Raw genomic sequence first — 22,365 nt, forward strand, 5'->3', positions numbered from 1 at the left:
GGAGCTGAGTGGACTTGCCGATGACTGGTACGAGCGGTGTCAAGATCGGCCTATGTGGAGGAGGCTCGTGAAGGACGCTACTGGGCAGTTGGAGGCAGTCGCCCTCCAACAACAACGGAGGGCGGAGGAGCGACACTCACAACAACGAGCGGAGCGCCGGGTGGCTAAAGAACAGCAGGTTGCCACAGTAGGGGACACAGGTGGTGCATCAGCTAGTCATCTCAGTCAGTCGACCCGTGGCACCTGGGTCTGCCCCGTGACCTCCTGCCAGCGGGCGTTCGACATTTCACGTGGAATCAGGGTGCACATAGCCTGGCACAAGCATCGTGGTGACGTCACCGCCACTTAGTGGCGAATGGCGGTTGTTGTTGTCTGTGTGTGTGTCTGTGTGTGTGTGTCGTTGTGTCTGTGTGTTGTGTCTGTGTGTGTGTCTGTGTGTGTCTGTGTCGTTGTGTCTGTGTGTGTCTGTGTGTCGTTGTGTCTGTGTGTGTGTCTGTGTGTGTGTGTCGTTGTGTCTGTGTGCGTGTCGTTTTATCTGTGTCTGTGTCGTTGTGTCTATGTGTGTCGTTGTGTGTGTGTCTGTGTGTGTCTGTGTGTGTCTGTGTATGTGTCGTTGTGTCTGTGTGTGTGTCTGTGTGTAATTGCGGGGACTCATTATGCTTCTTCAAACAGCATCCGGACTCAAGTAATATGAAAAATAACAGATTTTTTTCTTTTCTTACAAAACTACATTTTTTCCTTACAGTATATATACATGGAGATCTACAATATATCTTATACTTAACAATGATTCCCTTTTTCATTGAACCCCATTATATTTTACAACAGTTGAACACAGTACATGATCGCTTTCCATCTCTCTCCCCTCTTGACAACGGCTGAGATTACAAGCTAGGCTGGCTGGGAGGACACCATGCAAGGTGACAGCTCCGAATGTCAATTATCGTTGATCTGGGCTAGTCCCATGCGTGTGGTGTGGTGGTGATGATGGGCAGCCATCCTCCCGCCACTCCTCCGCTTGGTTCTCTCCCAGTATTCGCACGAGATGCTGGCACCGGAAGATTCCCCGAGGCCGTGGTGAATCCCCCCCAGCATTTATTCCGTAAGACACACAGCACCTTATAGGGAGACACACTCACGAGCCATGTAAGTCCCCCCCCCCCCCCCCCCCAGAAATAAAACTAAACTTTGTCCCCAGGGCGGCGAATGGCCGGCCCTGTGACAGGATCATCGTCCTCTTCGCTCGTGCAACAGCAACAGTGATTCCGAACGAAAGAGAGAAATTTCCGGAAGCGCCTCCTAGTGCCTGCGAATCTTCGCCGAGTTCTCCGGGCTTCCGTCGGCCCACTGCCGACATCATCATCATCGGCGACGGAGGTGGTGGTGGAGGGGGCGGTGGGGGTGGTGGCAGTGACGGTGGAGATGGTGGAGATGGTGGAGATGGTGGGGACGGTGGTGGCAGTGACGGTGGAGATGGTGGAGATGGTGGAGATGGTGGGGACGGTGGGGACGGTGGTGGCAGTGACGGTGAAGATGGTGGAGATGGTGGGGACGGTGGTGGCAGTGACGGTGGAGATGGTGGAGATGGTGGAGATGGTGGGGACGGTGGTGGCGGTGGCGATGGTGGAGATGGTGGAGATGGTGGGGACGGTGGTGGCGGTGGCGATAGTGGAGATGGTGGAGATGGTGGAGATGGTGGGGACGGTGGTGGCAGTGACGGTGGAGATGGTGGAGATGGTGGAGATGGTGGGGACGGTGGTGGCGGTGGTGATGGTGGAGATGGTGGGGATGTTGGAGATGGTGGGGACGGTGGTGGCGGTGGCGATGGTGGAGATGGTGGGGACGGTGGTGGCGGTGGCGATGGTGGAGATGGTGGAGATGGTGGGGACGGTGGTGGCAGTGACGGTGGAGATGGTGGAGATGGTGGGGACGGTGGTGGCGGTGGCGATGGTGGAGATGGTGGAGATGGTGGGGACGGTGGTGGCAGTGACGGTGGAGATGGTGAAGATGGTGGGGACCGTGGTGGCGGCGGCGATGGTGGCGGCGGCGTCTTCATCCCTCCCGTCGTCAGGACGGCGATGTTCCTTGCTGGTGCAGGGGACCGGAACCCAGCTGGTAGAGACAAAATGCCCGTAACATCGATATGCTCCTCATCCGTACTTGAGGCATTCACGGCAGCACCCACTTACTGCAGGGGGCGCGTCTCGCGAGGCGACGAGCGGGATGCGTCAAACACCGCCCATGGTCTCCTGGCCCGTGTTAACAGCTGAGAGACGTTTCAGCCCCAAAATGTTCCACGCTCGAACAACTTTTTTCGTTAACATGAGAAGTACAAATTATCGTACAGTTTTAAAATATAGGAATAAAATGTAAAATGTAACGCCTACCGTACATGAAGAAACACAGGGCAAGATCCCCCGTATAGCATAGATCCCCCGTTTATATCACCTGTGAGGGCAAGTGCTGTTAGCGAGCACCTATGAAGGCCGGCATGGCACACGAGGGGTGGGTGGCCAGCACCACGCCCGGCCGCCTTTGTCTCCCCAGTCGCAATGTTTACACATCGCACCAAGTACTAATTTGAGGCTGAGTCGACCTAGGGGAGGCCCAGGACCTGGTTCAGATAATCGTCACTGGGTGTTGGTGGCCGTGAGCGGGAATGGAACTCGGGTTTCCGGGTTCGTACTGCCACGTGCTAACCGCTGCGCCACCGCTCCCCACACCTACCCATTATAGTGCTACACAACCCTGGCCCTGTCAATAACTAAAGTAACTACGTAACTACCGTGGTTCAGATCTGCCTTATGTTCACGAACACGTTCCGAGACATGTTGCTTAGTTTCCCCAATTTAACTACTGCCGCAGACACAGCTTAGTTTGTAGACGCCGGGGTATTGCAAGTCAGGGATCACATCTTTCACAGATGGGATCAGATCACGAATTTTATGCAGTGTTAAATCGAACCTGGATCTTGTGTTTGCTCAAGATTCTGGAATCTTTTTGGTGACCCCTGCTATGTATGGCAAGGTGATGGTTTTGTGTCTGCGGCAGTCATTACATTTTGTGTCTGCGGCAGTAGTTACATTGGGGAAACTAAGCGACATGTCTCGGACCGTGTTCGTGAGTAGGACCAATACCTCGGCCGTGGCTGATCATTGTTTTAATGCGGTGAACTCACACGGAATTGATTTCTCTAAGACGAAGGTACTCTGCAAACCCACTGGCTATCAACAAAGATTCGTTCACGAAGCCATCCATATATACAGACACAGACACAATTTCCACCGAGAAGATGGGTACAAACTGAGCAATCATTGGAAGGACGTTATCAACCAGTTTAAGTCATAACTGGCTGTGATGTTCCCATCCTACCACCTTCCGATGTTCGTTGTTCATTAACAGGTTCACACTACCACAGCCAATTCGCGTGCCGACCTGGAGGTGGCGGTGGCTCTGCGATCTTCTATCAACATGCCAATTTTCACCTGGCAGCCCTTTGATTGGTGGAAAACCAACCACCGTCATGGTTGCTGCCCACCACTCACATTACCATTGGCTGCTGACATTTGGGCCACGCCCATTTCAAACCTTTATAAACAGTTTGCCTTTAGAATCTAACCCACTTTTCCTGATGACGACCGCTTGCGTTGCGATCGAAACGTCGCAGTTTTTTGTTATTTTTTTGTTATTTAATTTGAACCTATCTACGTGACTTTACCGAAAGACCCAAAGAATATGGATTCTCTACGCCCGTTGCCAAAAGGGGAGGCACTTTAACTCAACAACCCAGCCAGCCCCAAAACTTCACCAAATGCACCACTCGCACACGAAGACTCACTTCCCCTGACTCATGGTCCAGCTAATGCTGCCGTCCCAGCTGCTGTCTTCTCTGAGGCCCTTCTCAGTGCCCCTCTCGCCGGACGCGGAGGGGATCGCCCCGCTCGACGGTTCGCGAAGCCACTCGCAAGCCGTCAGGTACGACTCCACACTCTCGGAGGACGCCGGCGGCGACGGGGCGGAAGCTGCCGGATCGGGTGACCCGCATCCACCGGAAGAGGAGTCGTCGTCAATCTCGCTGAGCGTGCCGCAATTATTGTCGTGGGTAAAAAATGTTCCCTCGGCCTGGCTAGACGGCGTCGGGAACGCTTCCGCATCCAGGTAGAGGGAGCTGTCCGCCATCCACTCGTGCTCGAGGGCGTCCTCAGGCGTGAACCTCCACATGGGATCCCACCTGGAGAGAGGGGAAGGGAAATAACTAAATAAAGCGGTCAAGAAGGCCCACTCCTCTTCAAACATGGAGTAGGCGCGAGCTGTACGGTCTGTTCTCCGAATAGCACCGCATGGTGCTTTCACGACACCATCGAGCGACCGGAACTACGTCGCAGCGCGAGTAGGGACAAGCGGTCGTGCGGCCGCCTCGGCTCAACGTAATGCAGGGACATTGGGATGCTGGTGGATGCTTCTGGATGCTGCCCACCATGCCCACCACGCGCCTCGGTCTTTGTTCGGCCTGCGTATGCACCTCACGCATTATCGCGGACTGCGCTTTACCCTACGTTATATATTGCTTATTATAATGCGATTTTTCCTAAACATTTTGTTCTTCAGGAACACAGCTACTATCGCGTGATAGGATAAACAGGCTGCACGCAGTTTTACCGACAACCGTATCACGTCACGTGGTTGACTGTCAGATGACGTCATCAAAAACATTTTGCCCCTGACAGGACAAGCAGCTGCCCAATCTCAACGAAATTGCATCTGTCAGGTGAGTGTCGATCGCAGATGTGAATTGAATTATCAACGAAGATAATGCGCAGTGCGCGGTGGTGTGCCACTTACGTGAGGCATCCTTTGATGAAATTGAGGAAATGGATATTTTCCGTCCCAAGCACTTCGTTGAGGGGTAAGCTTTCCGGGGTTACTTTGTTGTTCTTGACGAAGATCTCGCCCATGTGACCTGTTTTACGAAACAAACAAGGACACGGAGAATTAGTGCTGGGATGAAGACTGCAACGCAGTGCGCATTTTATGCACGACTTGAATGTCGCTTCAGTGTTGCTGAACGAATACATGATGAGGTCGTGCTCGTTGCACACAAAGCGCTTGCCGCAAATGAACCACTATACCTCGCCATCGAACAAAGACGGAGGTCACCGCATCGCACGGCGCTTTAAGATGCGCCTCTGCGGCCGTCTGGAACGCTCTTCCTTCCGATATTAGGAAGCCACTGGGAGCTGTGCACTTTTAAATCATCATCGTCGAGATTAAAAAAACTAATTTCTCTTGCAACAGCTTTTTTGTGTTTAATTTGTTGTCCTTCCCCTGCACCTTCAATGAGCACAGTTGGCTACGTCAAATCTCAGACTCAAAGATGCACTTGCACGTGGAGATTCCCCGTCGGCTCATGGCCGATAAAGGGAAAACAGATTAAAACAGAGGGCAATATCGCTGGCTGCATGGCCACACGGCTCTAGGAGAAGTGCCTGCGCAAGTAGCGACCGCCGCCCCCTCCTCCACTCACCAAAGGAAATGAGCTTTGCTTTCGAGGTTACGATGACAGTCATTGGCGGCACCCCCAGGATCTGCACGCACGCACACCACAGCGGCGATGAGTTGACGTGGGCGAGATCAGTCGAGAGATTAGTCGTTGATGCACACGCGATTATGTGTGTCCGTCCGGTCGACTTACCTTCGACCACTTTCGTCGGATCTCAGAAGCTCAGCAGGTTTTGGCCTGCAAAGTGCTCGGATGAGTGGCCATTGCCCACACCAGATTGTCGGGATTACGTGGTGTGCATTACTGGGCAGTGCAACAAAATCTATTGTTGTACTTCATATGCTTCCATGCTCTGCTCCCCTTCACCAACCTACACCGACCATCATTGTGCAGTACAGTACTACTATTCCCTATTACTACTCAACTATTTTTTATTTTACCAGGTAATGCCCCACTTAGCTATACAGTAGCTCTTTTTCAGAAGCAACCTGGCCATCACAATGGATAGCTTCACGAAGTGGCTTGCCATCACGTGATAACTTCTTCTCGCAGCCAAATACTCTGTTTGCGCACACGGAGAGGCGCACGGAGCGACGCACATGTGACTCGCTTCGTGGTTCGTGACATGACGTGGGTCTGTTATGAAACCGCGTTTATATTGAACTAACTGCAGCTGACTTGTTATTTCATTCAGGTGACGGCCTCACTGAGTTGTGCAGCATCTTTTGCAGAAGCAACCTGGCCTATCACACTTGATAGCTCAACGGTGTGGCTTGTCGTCATGTGGAAATGTATAGCCGCAGCCAAATACTGTGAAACGCGTGGTGATGTTGTTGTTCTAAATGTGGAGGGGAAAACCCGAGGACCCGGAGGAAAATCCACGCAGTGACCACGGGGAGAGAGACAGAGAACGCGCAGACTCTAAATATACAGCAGCAGCATCAGGCGTCGAATCAAACCCACGACCTCCTGCGTACCAGGCGAGGTAGTTAACATCTCGCCACACGTAACTTGTAGAAAAAAAACCCTGTGACAAAGAGCTTCATGGCTCATCGGATTCCTCCAGTATTAAACACACATTCAGATTCTAGTCGTTGTTGTTGTTGTTGACCTAGAAAGACCTCGAGCATACCTCGATGACCCTCTCCAGATGGTGACATCCCAACTTTCTCTTGAAGAGGTGATGGCCAGTCACGAGCTCAGCAGCCACGCAGCCCAGAGACCACATGTCCACGGAGCACGTGATGGGCAGCTTGAGGTACATCTCTGGCGCTGTGTACTGCTCCGTGCCAAACGTGTTGAAGTCTACAAAAAAAGAACGACAACAACAAAAGATGTCGATATATCTTGCATTGGCATCTCTTGCCATGGGGGCGAGAGATGTTAACTATGTCGCCTGGTACACAGGGAGGCCGTGGGTTCGATACCGACCCTGATGCCCACTGTGGTCGCGTGGATTATTCTCAAGGCAGGCACGGCACACGGCGGGGTGGGTGGACAGCACCACGCCCGGCCGCCTTTGTCTCCCCAGTCGCAATGTTTACACATCGCACCAGCTACTCATTTGAGGCCGAGTCGATCTAGGTGAGGCCCAGGACTGGTTCAGATAATCGTCACCGGTGTTGGTGTGCCGTGAGTGGGAATCGAACTCGGGTCGCCGGGGCTTATAGCGCAGCGCACTAACCGCTACACTAACCGCTACACACACACAGTACACACAGAGTACACACAGTACACACACAGTACACACACACGGTACACACACAGAGTACACACAGTACACACACAGTACACACACACGGTACACACGGTACAACAGTACACACACAGTACACACACACGGTACACACAGTACACACACAGAGTACACACACAGTACACACACAGAGTACACACAGTACACACACAGTACACACACACAGTACACACAGTTTACCACGTAGGCTTTCGTGACCAATATCATCGATAATACAGTTTTTTTGGGGTTAGATCGCGTGAATATATAAATGTGTCGTTAAACCCGCCACCACCCGACACAGCCAACTAGTAAGGGTTGTCACGTAAACAGAACGTGGCCAATTCGTCACTAGTACAGCACTAGTGTATAGTAGTGTATAGTGTAGTGTATAGTGTAGTGTATAGTGTAGTGTATAGTGAAGTATAGTGTAGTGTATAGTAGTGTAGTGTATAGTGTAGTGTATAGTGAAGTGTATAGTGTAGTGTATAGTAGTGTAGTGTATAGTGTAGTGTATAGTGCAGTATACTAGTACAGCACTAGTGTATAGTGTAGTGTATAGTAGTGTAGTGTATAATAGTGTAGTGTATAGTGTAGTGTATAGTAGTGTAGTGTATAGTGTAGTGTATAGTGAAGTGTATAGTGTAGTGTATAGTAGTGTAGTGTATAGTGTAGTGTATAGTGCAGTATACTAGTACAGCACTAGTGTATAGTGTAGTGTATAGTAGTGTAGCCCCGTGGGAGCCGTGCCTGCAACGGGGGTGCTGCAGTGGAGAAGCCACCCGGCCTCCGTCACGGCGCTTCCCCCGCCACCCTCCACGTGAACACACACCTGCACTCACGTAGGGCCTTGTGTGTGGGGGGGGGGGGGTCACCTGCCCCTGAGTTTTTACCCGAGAGCCCCCCTCGTGGGGGTGCTCCACGGTTTCTCAGGGCCAGGGAATAGGCAGCCCCCCCCAGGCCGAACGACACTGCGGCACCGTGGATTAACCTAACATTGTATGGCCACGGCGAACTCACTGAGAACCGCAATGAGGAAACACCCAAAACACACGCGGATCGGCAGGCAGGTGGGGGGTGGGGCGGTACAGGAGGTCCTGCATGCCGTGCACTTGGTTAAACAATAGAGGGCGGGCGTCGGGGAGGAGGGATGATCTGATTGGCAGAGAGCGGGAAATCCGAGGCTCCTGATTGGATGAGAGACCAGCGGATCGGCGGCGCCTGGGCTTTGAAGTAGGGGAATAAAAAGGGTCGAAAATGAGAAGCAGGCCTCTCTTTTGCCCGGGGTCTTTTGGAGTGAGGGACCGAGGAGTGATCGTCCCCTGCTACTCGAACGTCCGTGAGACAGGTGGCAGAGCAGCCAGGTCCAGCCCCCCAGCAAAAGCCACGTGCAGCCTCGCCTCTCTGTGACTACCTACACCTCGAGAGCGGATCGTAAGTACGGAGAGGGGAGGTAAGTCTAAGAGGGAATATCCGTTAAGGAGAGTGAGTAGGGAGAGACGGGGCAAATTGGGTCCTAGACCGTAGAGAGATAGGTTAGATCTGCCCTGCTGGTCCACACTGACACAGGTTGGGTGGCTTCATTAATCGAGGAATAAATCGCCAGTAGACATTAAACCATGTCGTGTTGTCTCTGTGAGTACGGAGGGGGGTGCCTGGTGTTTTGAGCCTGTTCGTTGTGGTTTCCTGCGTTTTCGCACGAGCGTATATTTTGCCCGCGCGTGCACGCTCGCTGTGCACGTTAACTTGTGAGCCCGCGCGTTGTGGTGTCCCGTGTATTCTGCCCGCGTGGGTACTCTCGCCACTGGGCAGCTCGTGGTTGGCGTGTACGAGAGGGGCACAGCGGCGCATTCGCAAGGTGATTAGTGCAGCCATTTAAATCATGCCACGAGGGGCAGCCGCGAGGGGGGGAGAGTCGGAGAACGGTGGGTCACAGGAGAACGGGGAGATGGGGGGCAGTCTCCCCAACACACACCCACTCATGTGAGCTCACTTACAATTGGGACATTCTTGAAAGCTGAGACCAAAATCTGCGAGTCTGACATCGCTGGTGTCTTGGTCCTTGATGAGGATGTTTTCCTGGAGAAGACAAAGATGTTAGATACCTCGCCTGGTACGCAGGAGGCTGTGGATTTGATCCCAACCCTGATGCCTGCTGCTGCTGCTGTATATTTGGAGTCTACATGTTTTCCCAGTAGTCGCATGGATTTTTCCGGTTTCTCCCTCCACATTTAGAATCAACATCAGACGCTGAGAGTATTCGGCTGATATATATGTTTCCACATGATGATTAGCCACTGCGTTCAGCTATCATTTTTGATATCCAGGTTGCTTCTAAAAAAAGCTACACAGCTCAGTGGGGCCTTAAATAAAAAGTAGTTTAGGTTATAGTTTCAAAAACACTCCTGGATTGCGACTCTCTACTTCAGTTCTAATACTAATGGGTCATCTGTTTTACGATAGGGTTCAACTATTTTTTAAATCGTGAATTTGTTTCCTCAAAAAGTGTGAACGTTGCAAGTCAAAGTTATTGCTACGCAGACCTCCTGGGGGTACCGTGAGGTGATTTATAAAGTAAAGTGATTTATGAACGTGAGGTGATTTATAAACGTGAGGTGAAATTATATCAGACGAGAGAGTCATTGGTGAACAACCGTGTTGTATAAATCTACCGATATAAAATAACGATAACATTTAAATCCATATGGTAACCTATAAGGATATAACAAATGACGTCACGCGTGCAAAGCGCGCCCGTTGATTTTTGTTTGTATTCGCTTGCAGTTACTGGCCAGTTAGCATACTTCGCAAAATGGACAATTAGTTAAAGTATTGATGTTCATTATTCATACATTTATTTATCAGGACCATGTTGGGTCAGGCAAGGGGGGTACTCGGTTGAAACAAAATTCAGGGAGCTGGTGGGAACGTTGGGTTGCTCGGTCAATGGCCAGGGTCAACGGCGGCACCACGTGGTGTATTCCGCAAATATGCCCGACTGTGAGGGCGGGCACAAGCCGGCGTGAGTAGGTTAAACGTTTAGTTTTATAAGGGCACCACGAGGTGACCAGCCCCACCCAGCCCCACCCCTCCCACCCCCCACCCAGCCCCACCCTCCCCACCTTCCCCTCCCCACCTTCCCCTCCCCACCCAGCCCCTCCCCACCCTCCCCTCTCCACCCAGCCCCACCCCTCCAATTTTATCCGGGTGTCCGGATACACGTGAACAGACATCCACAGACATACACAATTAATCCCCTGCCTCCTGTGAATTAATCCCGGTTGGGCTTCCAGTCCACTACGTCTCCTACTACCAGTATAACCACAGGCTTAGAGCATTGCCACTGAGATGCACGAAGCGCTGTGGGTGGGTGGGGCGCTGTGGGTGGGTGGGGCGCTGTGGGTGGGTGGGGCGCTGTGGGTGGGTGGGGCGCTGTGGGTGGGTGGGGCGCTGTGGGTGGGTGGGGCGCTGTGGGTGGGTGGGGCGCTGTGGGTGGGTGGGGCGCTGTGGGTGGGTGGGGCGCTGTGGGTGGGTGGGGCGCTGTGGGTGGGTGGGGCGCTGTGGGTGGGTGGGGCGCTGTGGGTGGGACGTCAATGACGCTGCAGGCCGTTGTATTCACTCACCGGCTTCAGGTCTCCGTGAATGATTTTTTTATTCTTGAGTTTCTGCAGGGCCTTCAGAATGGACCTCACGTACACCTTGGCCTCGGGCAGGGTAAAGGCCGTGGGAGCCAACTTGAGTTGCTGTCTGAGGTCTCCCCTGCGAGAGAGAGCGGCACGCATGGTTACGCTCCCTTCTTCTTCTTCGTGACCAATGCGCATGCGGCGCGTATTGGAGACGAGGCTCCTCGCAAGAGCCGGATGTCGACTCTACCGTAGCCGGTCGCTCACAAACATTCCCCACGCCGGTGATGTAGGGCCCCGTGGGGGACAGTGTCCTCGTGCACGGCTGACAAGTGCTCCCGTTTCCCATCGCTGTTTATAATCATGAAGCAGATGCATTGTGTTATGTGTATGTATGTTGCGGGGAGGAGGCTCGTGATGGACGCTGCTACTGGGCAGTTGGAGGCAGTCGCCCTCCAGCAACAAGGGAGGGCGGAGGAGCGACACCCACAACAACTCACGTCAAAAGCTCAAGGACCAGACTGAAATGGCCCCTGAAGGTGAAGGTGTTGAGGAGTTTGATGACGTAGTTGTTGTTTTTCTCTTTCGACTGCAACGCTTTAAGCATCTGCACCTCCATTTCGGAATGGTATGGCTTGGTGCTGCGGAGAGAAAAGTGGTGAACGAGTCTCACCCCGCTCTTAGTACTGCACGTTGAGAAACAAGGTGGCCGCATCAACACATTTCTTTAATAATAGAGGTGTTTTTCTGGTTCGATCGCGTAAATATATAAATGTTGTGTCATTAAAACCCGCCACCACCCGACACAGCCAACTAGTAAGGGTTGTCACGTAAACAGAACGTGGCCAATTCGTCACTAGTACAGCACTCGTGTATAATGTAGTGTATAGTAGTGTGTAGTGTATAGTGAAGTGTATAGTAGTGTTTAGTCGTGTGTAGTGTATAGTGACGTGTATAGTAGTGTGTAGTGTAGTGTATAGTGGTGTAGTGTATAGTAGTATAGTAGTGTATAGTAGTGTAGTGTATAGTAGTGTAGTGTATAGTGTAGTGTATAGTGTAGTGTACTAGTACAGCACACCGGTGTGTTGCAGAGCCAAGCCACAACATTTACAATCTGAGTACGACGTTTCGCCAGTAATTACAACTAGCTTCATCAGGCGACAGCCAGATTTGTGGAGAAGGCCACCTGTTTAGTTCCTTATATAGAGGCGTAGATGTGGTGACCACGCTTCTGCGCTCTTGCACCACGTGGGGGGGGGGGGGGATTACAGAGTCAACGTACATGATGCATGTACATTATGTGAACCCTTTGATCTTGTCCTTCCTGTCCATTGTGTGTATTAAAATAGCCGTACCAACGGTAATCCCTATTGAAGTATGGTGCCCTTTATAGGCATGCATTTAAATCATGTATTATTTGATGATTCCCCCACGCACCTCCGATTAACACGGTTGGCTACGTACGGCACGAAAGAAGTTCAACATAAACACATCCCCATCGCAGGAAGGTGGAATGCCTTAACAGTGCAACCCAGCAATTTGGGTAAGCACTCCTCCCCATAACTGCACCTGAGCTAGCGATGGAAATTTCTAAATATTACAGGGACCACTCATATAAAAGGAATTCCACTTCGAACATTTTCTTTCCTGATGATGATTTTCTTCCTGATGATGGAAAATCGCCTGATGATGCTGGTTGTAATCACCAGCGAAAACGTCATATTCAACTGTAAATGCTGTGGGTTTACTCTTCATCGCACCGGCGTGCTGAAGTAATCGCTAATCGGCACATTTATATTCACGCAATCTCTTCAAACTCTTCTCTTCACAATTCCAGATATAAACTCACTATGATTCGTGCTGCAGCATTTTCACAGCTACTTCCCGCTTATGTTTGTGATCCAGGCATCGGATCACCCGGCCATATGCTCCCGCTCCGAGCACACTCAGGAACTGGTACCTATATGCCAGATGCTCATCCTGGACCTGGAAAACATTACAAAAGAATTCGATTTACACTCAGATAAAACAACATTTTCAAACCAAACTGTTATTTTTATTTTGCCAGGTAAGACCCGCTGAGCTATATAGCTCTTTTTCAGAAGCGACCTGGCTATCACAAATGATATCGCTCAACGAAGTGACTTATCACGTGGAAATTTATAGCAGCCAAATACTCTAAATGCGTGACGTTGATTCTAAGTGTTGAGGGAAAACCCAGAGGACCCAGAGCAAAATCCACGGGACCAAGGGGAGAACATGCAAACTCCAAATATACAGCAGGCTATTGAACCCACGACATCCTGTATACCAGGCGAGGTAGTTAACATCTCGGCACCATTCAGTCAGTGCTCAATCACAACTTAGCACTCATTTAACCAGTGCTCAATCGGTACAGTGCTCGCATTCATATTTTTCAGAGAAAATTATTAAAAAGTATTAGAATCATGATTTTTGTCTGTCCGTATACCGATCTGTCTATGAGCACCAGTGGCTGTGATTTGTGAACACATTTTACGGGACGCAGACCAAAAGATTTGTCAGCCTCCAGAGAAGATCCCGAGTGTTGGGTGGCAAAGTCTACAATCCTGACGTGAACATTGCCACCATGTGGGCTACGTGAAATGGGGAATGTAAGTTAACTGGCACTGCTACAAGAGGCATTACTCTGACATGCGGCACAGGGCCTCAAATCGTTGCTTTTTTTACTTGAACATCTAAAAGCCCCAATTTTTTTTTTATTCTGTAAGGTTGAGGTAAAAAAAAAATTACCTGATGAAAAAATATAGGCAACAGTACAGGAGGTGTGAAGATGTTTAAATACCAAATAGACACCCACTGTAAGGCATCAGGTATGCGTTAACCACACACCATCGTGGTAAGAGACCCAAGCAAGCTCGTTCTGATAATATCTGGGTGTCTACTTGGGTGTCTGAACACCTCCTGCGTTGTTTTTGCCAGGAAAAGGTGGAGCGTCTTCTTTTCTCTTCATCATGTTGATACTGGCAACAACATTTCCCGTAATACAATTTCTCTATACACTTGCAGTAGCAATCCAGTACGTCACTCGGACAAAGTGTAAGTAAGCGTGCAGTGTTTTTGGGGTGTTATTCATAATGAAGGTTTTTTTTGTTAGATCGCGTAAATATAAATGTGTCGTTAACCCACCACCACCTGACAGCCAATTAGTAAGAGGTTTTGTCACGGGAATAAAACGTGCCAATTAGTAACTGCTTCAGCCCACTAGTGTGTTGGAGAGTAAACCCACAAAGTACTCAAATGGTAAATGTTGTGGATTTACTCGTCAACACACTGGTGTGCTGAAGCAGTCACTAATTGGCACGTTTTATTTACGTGACAAACCCCGATACTAATTAGCTGTGTCGGGTGGCGGTGGGTTAACAACACATTTATATTTATGTGTTCTAACCCAAAACATTTTTTAATTTTGGATAATATTGGTCACGAAATCCTATGCTTCGATTTAAAGCTTTCGTGACTGCAGGGATTCATCTTCTTGGTTCTTTCGGTAAAGTCACCACGTAGAATGGAAATAATAAAATAAAAATAAAACATAATAAAATAAAATTCTCACGACGTTTCGGCCACAACACAAGTAGCCTTCTTCAGGTGAAGGAACAGAATTGTCGGGACGACAGTGCTTCAATGAACACTGCTAAGCTTGGCAGCGTCTTTTAAGCTGTGTTGGATTAGCAGTGTGTTGCTAATCCAACACATTAACACAGCTACTTCAATGCTAAATTCTTCTGTTGATATGTAAACTCCTTTGTCAAGGCGCTCTGCTCCTCCCACCCAGCTTAAAAGACGCTGCCAAGCTTAGCAGTGTTCATTGAAGCGCTGTCGTCCCGACAGTTCTGTTCCTTCACCTGAAGAAGGCTACTTGTGTTGTGGCCGAAACGTCGTGAGAATTTTATCATGTTTTATTTTTATTATTTTATTTCCATTCTACGTGACTTTACCGAAAGAACCAAGAAGAGAAATCCTATGTGTTAAACCAGGGGTGTTATGTTTACAGTGAGATGTGAATTGGTTGGAAACCACATGGACCTTGGTTGAGGGTACGTACCAACTTGTAGTGGGGACTTATGAAATCATGGACAGCGCTGAAAGAACTGTGTGATGGCTGACGGATCTTGAAATAATAGATGCGCTTGTAGCGTGTGAGTTCATCATGCTCAAACGGTGTCATTCTACTTCCGAATTTCTGGATGATATCTGCATACACACACACACAAAACAAAGACAAAGATCCCCCGTATATCCTTTAATGGACTGTTGGAACAAGTGCTGTGAGCGAGTAGCACCTATGAACGTCGGCGCTGTGGCACACAAGGGAGGTGGGTGGCCAACACCACGCCCGGTCGCCTTTGGCTCCCCAGTGGCGACGTTCACACATCACACCTGTTAGTCATTTGAGACCGAGTCTACCTAGGGGTGGCCCAAGACCGTTTCAGATAATCGTCACTGGTGTTGGCGGGCGTGAGCGGGAATCGAACTCGGGTAACCGGGTTTGTAGCGCGGTGAACTAACTGCTACACTAGCGCTGTCCATACACGCACACATACACGCACGTACCAAGAACGTGTATGTGCATTGAAAGCAGAGTAAGCATCAACAAGGAGAGCATCACTTACAAGAGCTCAGTCTAACCTCTTACGTGTCTTCTATTGAGGGGTATAGCATCGTTGAGGGATGAGACTTAATCATGGAATGGAAGCCAAAGGAGGAACACGCCCAAGAAGAAATTACGCAATCGGAGAAATGAAATGAGAACGTGTGCAGGTTCTAGGACTGTTGTATGGCGGAATCATGCGATTATGGAGATGTTCTAATCAGAGGTGCGGGGAAGGACAAAAAACTAACACAAAAATCAGTTTTAAAGAAATTAGTTTGTCAATCTAGATGATTTAAAAGTACATAGCTCCAGAGACGTAGCAGTGGATCGGGCGCTACGATTATACTGTAGTGAATGGAGTAGTACCGTCAGGCGTGTAGTGCATCCCTGCCTCTGCGATGACGACAGGTTCATCCATTGCTGATAGTCACGCGCGGACACACAAACGCACAGATATATCAGTAACGCCTTCATCACGTACAACGCGACGCACACATGATTGCCCCATGACGAAAATTTAGCAGCATTCTCTTGAAAAACAGCTATGAGACACAGGGTGGGGCCCTCCTGGGTAAACAAATGCAACAAAACGACACAGACAAGTGGATAATTTAATCCATGATAGAGGGGTTTTTTGGGTTAGATCGCGTAAATATATAAATGTGTCCTTAAAACCCGCCACCACCCGACACAGCCAACTAGTAGGGCTGTCACGTAAACAGAACGTGCAAATTCGTCACGAGTACAGCACGCCGGTGTGTTGGAGAGCCAAGCCACAACATTTACAATCTGAGTACGACGTAAAATAACGACAAATTTATATATTTACGCGATCTAACCCAAAAAAACCTCTTATGGATGATATTGGTTGCGAAAGCCCACGTGTTAAACGGATCATTTAATATAAATCAGTTTTAGCTAAGGGATATGTGATCACTTAAGGTGTTTATGTGGCATCGATTATCCTGGACCTCAATAGAGATTGTACCCATGTCTGTACTGTGCAGAGGGCTTGTGAAATAAAACGTCAGTGTTTTTGATGTAATTACGCAAACGGAGAAATGAAATGAGAACGTGTGCAGGTTCTAGGACTGTTGTATGGCGGGATCATGCCATTATGGAGATGTTCTAATCAGAGGTGCGGGGAAAGACACAAAACTAACACAAAAATCAGTTTTAAAGAAATTAGTTTGTCAATCTAGATGATTTAAAAGTGCATAGCTCCAGTGGCTTCCTAATATCGGAAGGAAGAGCGTTCCAGACGGCCGCAAAAGCATATCTGAAAGTGCGCAATGCGGTGACCACTGTCTTTGATCGTGGCTGTTGATAATGCAGTGAACTCGAGTTGTGCGTGTGTGCGCTAGATGCAGAGACGTAGCAGTGGATCGGGCGCTACGATTATACTGTAGTGAATGGAGTAGTACCGGCAGGCGTGAAGTGCATCCCTGCCTCTGCGATGACGACAGGTTCATCCATTGCTGCTAGTCACACGCGGACACACAAACGCACAGATATATCAGTAACGCCTTCATCACGTACAACGCGACGCACACATTCATGCGTCGTGGGCCAGTGGATTGCTGCCAAGGCAACCTGACGGCGTGGCCGCACGTTCGCCGATCGTTGCAAGAAGAGGTTCGCGGTTAGACTCCAGCGGCCGCCCTGGATAATGCTGCAGTGTGTATCTATGATGCGAACGCGACGTGGACGCACGTGCCGTTTGCTTCGCGGCAAACGTTCAAGGTCCCGTGACACAAATAAGTGCAAGAGTAGCCGATTATGTGCCGGCGTCTTGATCCAAATTGAGTAAATTACTCAATTGTAAAGAAAGCAATCATTGCCCCCGACTGATAAATAAATAAGAAAAAAGGTTTTACCATTTCTGGGAATAACACAGGAGGTGTTAACATGTTCACTCACCAAATAGACCCCTATTGCAAGGCATCGAACCTGCATTAACCACACATACTTGTGGTAAAACATGCAAAGAAACACGCTTTGATAATAACGTAAGCATTGTGCTAGAAACTGACTTGGCCTCACCAGAGAGAGCTTCCTTTGTGGCCTTGTCTCACCAGTGATATAGAGCAGAGAACAACGCCAAAAGGCAAACGTCGCCCCTACGACATCATCACCCCTACGACATCATTATCCCTACGACATCATCGCCCCTACGACATCATCACCCCTTTGTCATCATCGCCCCTACGACATCATTGCCCCTACGACATCATCACCCCTACGACATCATTACCCCTTTGTCATCATCACCCCTACGATATCATCACCCCTTTGTCATCATCGCCCCTACGACATCATCACTCATATGACATCGCCCCTTTGACATCATCGCCCCTATGACATCATCACTCCTATGACATCGCCCCTTTGTCATCATCGCCCCTACGACATCATCACCCCTACGACATCATCGCCCCTATGACATCATCGCCCTATGACATGATTGCCCCATGACGAAAATTTGGCAGCATTCTCTTGAAAAACAGCCATGAGTCACACGGTGGGGCCCTCCTGGGTAAACAAATGCAACAAGTAGACAAGTGGATAATTTAATCCATGATCGAGTTTTTTTTGGGTTAGATCGCGTAAATATATAAATGTGTCGTTAAAACCCACCACCACCCGACACAGCAAATTAGTAAGGGTTGTCACGTAAACAGAACGTGGCCAATTCGTCACTAGTACAGCACGCCGGTGTGTTGGAGAGCCAAGCCACAACATTTACAATCTGAGTACGACGTAAAATAACGACAAATTTATATATCTACGCGATCTAACCCAAAAAACCCTCTTATGGATGATATTGGTCGCGAAAGCCCACGTGTTAAACGGATCATTTAATATAAATCAGTTTTAGCTAAGGGATATGTGATCACTTAAGGTGTTTATGTGGCATCGATTATCCTGGACCTCAATAGAGATTGTACCCATGTCTGTACTGTGCAGAGGGCTTGTGAAATAAAACGTCAGTGTTTTTGATGTAAGGGGAACTGATATCTGTGCGTATACTTTCACATGAGCCGTTGTCCATGCTGTCAATTGAGCTTGTGTCACTGTTTTGTGATGTGAGTTTGTAGCATTGGACTGTCAGGCGAGTATGTATTAGGTATTAACATCACCTCAGCCCATCATCTCTCAGGGTTGATGAAATAAGCACCAAATAAATACCAAATAAAATTAGTGGAAATGCCCGGAGTCCCTTGGCAGGTTGTCTCCGCACAGGATGACCTCAATGATGCACTTTGAACTCATCTAGATTGAAAGCAAATTTATTTAGAACTGCTTGTTGGGGGCCATCCATTTAGTACGTACGCATGGAGGGGGGAGGGGGCGGTTAACCCAAATGCGTATGCTTGTGTATGGGGGGTCGACTGACAATGTACGTACGCATAGGAAACGGGGGGGGGGGGGGGGTGAAGGCTCGATAATAATTTGTCTATATTGGTCTTCAAAATAGTTAGATAGTCCTTGATCGTTTCTGCGTGGATTCAATATCAGCCGTTCTATAGGATTCGGGGGGGGGGGGGGGTGCTTCAAGCGTATGTACGCAGGTGGGGCGGGTGTAAAAAGTATGCGTGCGTACAGGGTGGGGGGGAGGGGTCAAGTTTTGACAGACTTTTGCGTGCCTACTAAATGGATGGCCCCTTGTTGTGTTTAGTTTTTTGTCCCTCACCCCGCACCTCCCATTCGCACGTTTGGCTACGTACGGTGCCAAAGAGGTTCAACATACATAGACATTGCAGTTACGGGAAACAAAAAAAAAACACACGGTCCTAATTTTGTCAACACCAAAGGAATGGTGAGCTGAGTAAATCTACAACTGGGATTTGGGTTTGCGTCCGTTAGAGCATAAGGACATCACTCAGCGTCACACGGCCAAACGCACGCATCTACGCATGTACACCATAACGTAGATGTGAAAACCCCCACCAATGATCCTATTCAGACTGTCCACTTTGAAATCACATTCATGGCTAAGTAGACCCTGTGGTTTGTCATGACTTACTTACGCGATCTAACCCAAAAACCTTTATTATGAATGTCAGCTCTTTGGTGACTGCATGCCTACAAGTAGGAAACTTTCGATTTAAAGCTTTCGCGACTGCAGGGATTAATCTTCTTGGTTCTTTCGGTAAAGTCACGTAGAAGGTAAATAATAAAATAATAACAATAAAAATTATAAAACAAAATATTGTGAGAATTTTATCTATTTTTATTTTTATTATTTAATTATATTATTTCCCTTCTACGTGACTTTACCGAAATAACCAAGAAGTAGGACACTTCATCATTAGACCTTTGCCAGTACCAAAATGTAATAATAGGGTTTTTCCCCTTTTTTCTGGCAACAAAACTGAAACCTTTTAACAAGGATTCATGTCTGCATTAACCACAATACCTGAAGTCAAAATGCAAACAAAAAACATACTTTGATAATATATGATGCATTGCCCTTGAATCTGATTGGTCCACACCAAGGGACGGCTTTCTTTTGAGCCTCGACCCAATTGGTGCTCGACCACATGACGCCAAAAGGTGTACGCCTTTTATTGAACATTTGTAAAATGTTCCCGGATTATTTAAGAAATGTGAAAGACAAATAATCCCACTTTCGTGACGAGATATCACACAAATTAAAGAGACATCACCTAAGGAGCAGGAGCTCCACCTACCGTGCGACTGCTCTCGACGAATTCAATCCCAGAATGCAACGCGGGAAGCCTGTGCGCTCGGTGACGTCAGAGGGGGACCACGTGGGCCGCGGGTTCTGATGTGAAATGTTCGCCGCATAGCTTTCAGCCGCTTGAGCACCAGGTGCACCACACACGCCGTCGATGTCGTGGTACACAGAGGCAAAGATCTCCGTGACACACGGTTGGGTCAAGTGGCGTTAGCGAGTAGCAGCGCCTATGAAGGTCACTACAGGAGGGGGTGGGTGGCCAGCAACACGTCCGGCCGCCTTTGTCTCCCTAGTGGCGATGTTTACACACTCATGGCACACACACACGTGTTACGACTCATTACGCACACACACACACACGTGTCATGACATTCAAAGGTGTGTGTGTGTGAGATCAGGAAAGTTTTTGTGTGATGTTGCGTGGAGACGCTGCTGCCGAGTGGTGGCGCTATCGGCAGTCTGTACAGTCCACACGCTACGAACCCGGCCACCCGCGAGTTCGATTCCCGCTCACGGCCACCAACACCACCAGTGACGATTATCTGAACCGGGTGCTGGGCCTCCGCTAGATTAACTCGGCCTCAAATGAGTAGCTGGTGTAGCGGTGTGTAGTAAACATCGCCACTGGGGAGACAAAGGCGGCCGGGCGTGGTGCTGGCCACCCACCTCTCCTGTAGCCACTTGCCCCTACAGCCTGTAAAGGCTACACGGGGGATCTTTGTACTCGATGTCTACTGTAATGTAGACCGACGCCACTGCTTCTCTACAATAAAGTTTAAAAAATCACAACAACCGACTGGTGAGTACAGCGCCTCTGTAAACGAGTATATTATATCTTTTATAGGCGTAAGTTTATATTTTATTCTTGAAAAGTCGTATGTACAGTGGTTGAAAACGTAGGCAAACCACAATTACAGCTCGCAGATAACTCGCAAATTCTATTAACCAACAGCCTCCAATCCCGCCTCCCACATGTTACGAATTAATGAACATCAATACTTTTAACCGATTGTGCACGTCTGTGCGGTGATATCCTAACTGGCTAGCCACTGTAAAGCGACGAGAAGTTTAAAAATAATCAACGGACGCGCTGTGCACGCGTGAGGTAAATGTGTTTACCATTGGGAATCAACATTACTCTGGATTACCAGATGGATGTAAATGTTATTCCTAGTTATTTTATATCGGCAGATTCATACCACACGATTGTTCACCAATGACTTTAATAAATTATCAAGTTTATTAATCATCTCAAGTTTATAAATCACCTCACGGTACCCCGCAGGGGTCCCCGTAGCCCCCCGGTTTAAGAACCACCGCTCTAAGCAATAACTTTGACTTGCAAAGTTCACGCTTTTTGAGGAAAACAAATTCACGATTTTAAAAATTATTGACCCCAATGGTGAAACAGATGACCTATTGGTACGAGGACTGAAGTAGAGAGTGGCACTCCAGGAGTGTTTTTAAAACTATAATACTAAAGTACTTTTTATTTTACCGGATAAGGCCCCACTGAGCTTGAGAACAATTTTTTGAAGCGACTTTATCACAAATTATAGCTCAACGAAGGTGAGGTAGCTTATCACGTGGACATTTATAGCAGCAGCCAAACACTCTAAACGCGTGGTGACGTTTATTCTAAATGTGGAGGGTAAATCGGAGGACCTGGGAAAAAATCCACGCGACTACGGGGAGAGACGCAAACTCCAAATATACAGCAGCAGCAGGCGTCAGTCGGGATAGAACCCACGACCTCCTAATTGATAAAATAAAATAACACAATAATATTCTCACGACCTTTAAGTGATCTGAGCGTGGCTTTTTCACTCCAGTGCTGTCCTCCAGACCGTCTCGTCCCTTCACCTGATGAAGGCCGCTTGTGTTGTGGCCGAAACGTCGTGAGAATATTATTGTGTTATTTATTTTATCAATTTATTATTTTATTCTCATTCTACGTGACTTTACCGAAAGAACCAAAGAAGATGAATCCTTGCAGTCACGAAAGCTTTAAATCGAAACCAGGTGAGGTAGTTAACATCTCCTAGGTGAGGTAGTTAAAATCTCTTAGGTGAGATGGTTAACATCTCCTAGGTGAGATGGTTAACATCTCCTAGGTGAGGTGGTTAACATCTCCTAGGTGAGGTAGTTAACATCTCCTGGGTGAGGTAG

At 48.7% G+C, this 22,365-nt stretch overlaps 1 protein-coding gene across 2 annotated transcripts; it reads right to left on the reverse strand.

Moving 5' to 3' along the window:
- Positions 1 to 689: 689 nt before the first annotated feature.
- LOC142930394 (uncharacterized) lies at positions 690 to 20,417 on the reverse strand. 2 transcript variants are annotated; one of them, XM_076072728.1, is made up of 13 exons: positions 20,189 to 20,417; positions 16,919 to 16,972; positions 15,861 to 15,914; positions 14,946 to 15,094; positions 12,708 to 12,844; positions 11,359 to 11,499; positions 10,859 to 10,994; positions 9,233 to 9,314; positions 6,633 to 6,805; positions 5,525 to 5,585; positions 4,843 to 4,960; positions 3,839 to 4,231; positions 690 to 2,112 (listed from the first exon to the last, which is right to left on the reverse strand). In XM_076072728.1, exons 2-13 carry the CDS (start codon positions 16,968 to 16,970, stop codon positions 1,182 to 1,184), a joined length of 2,427 nt encoding a protein of 808 aa, XP_075928843.1. In that variant the 5' UTR covers positions 16,971 to 16,972; positions 20,189 to 20,417; the 3' UTR covers positions 690 to 1,181. The 2 variants fall into 2 exon arrangements, with proteins under 2 accessions (XP_075928843.1, XP_075928844.1); XM_076072729.1 differs by lacking the exon at positions 20,189 to 20,417 and having other exon boundaries at positions 16,919 to 17,074.
- Positions 20,418 to 22,365: the final 1,948 nt, after the last annotated feature.

The sequence above is a fragment of the Petromyzon marinus genome, chromosome 38, assembly GCF_048934315.1.
Source record: "Petromyzon marinus isolate PM22_M1 ecotype Great Lakes invasive population chromosome 38, UKy_Petmar_22M1.pri1.0, whole genome shotgun sequence".
Taxonomy (NCBI): Eukaryota; Metazoa; Chordata; class Hyperoartia; order Petromyzontiformes; family Petromyzontidae; genus Petromyzon; species Petromyzon marinus.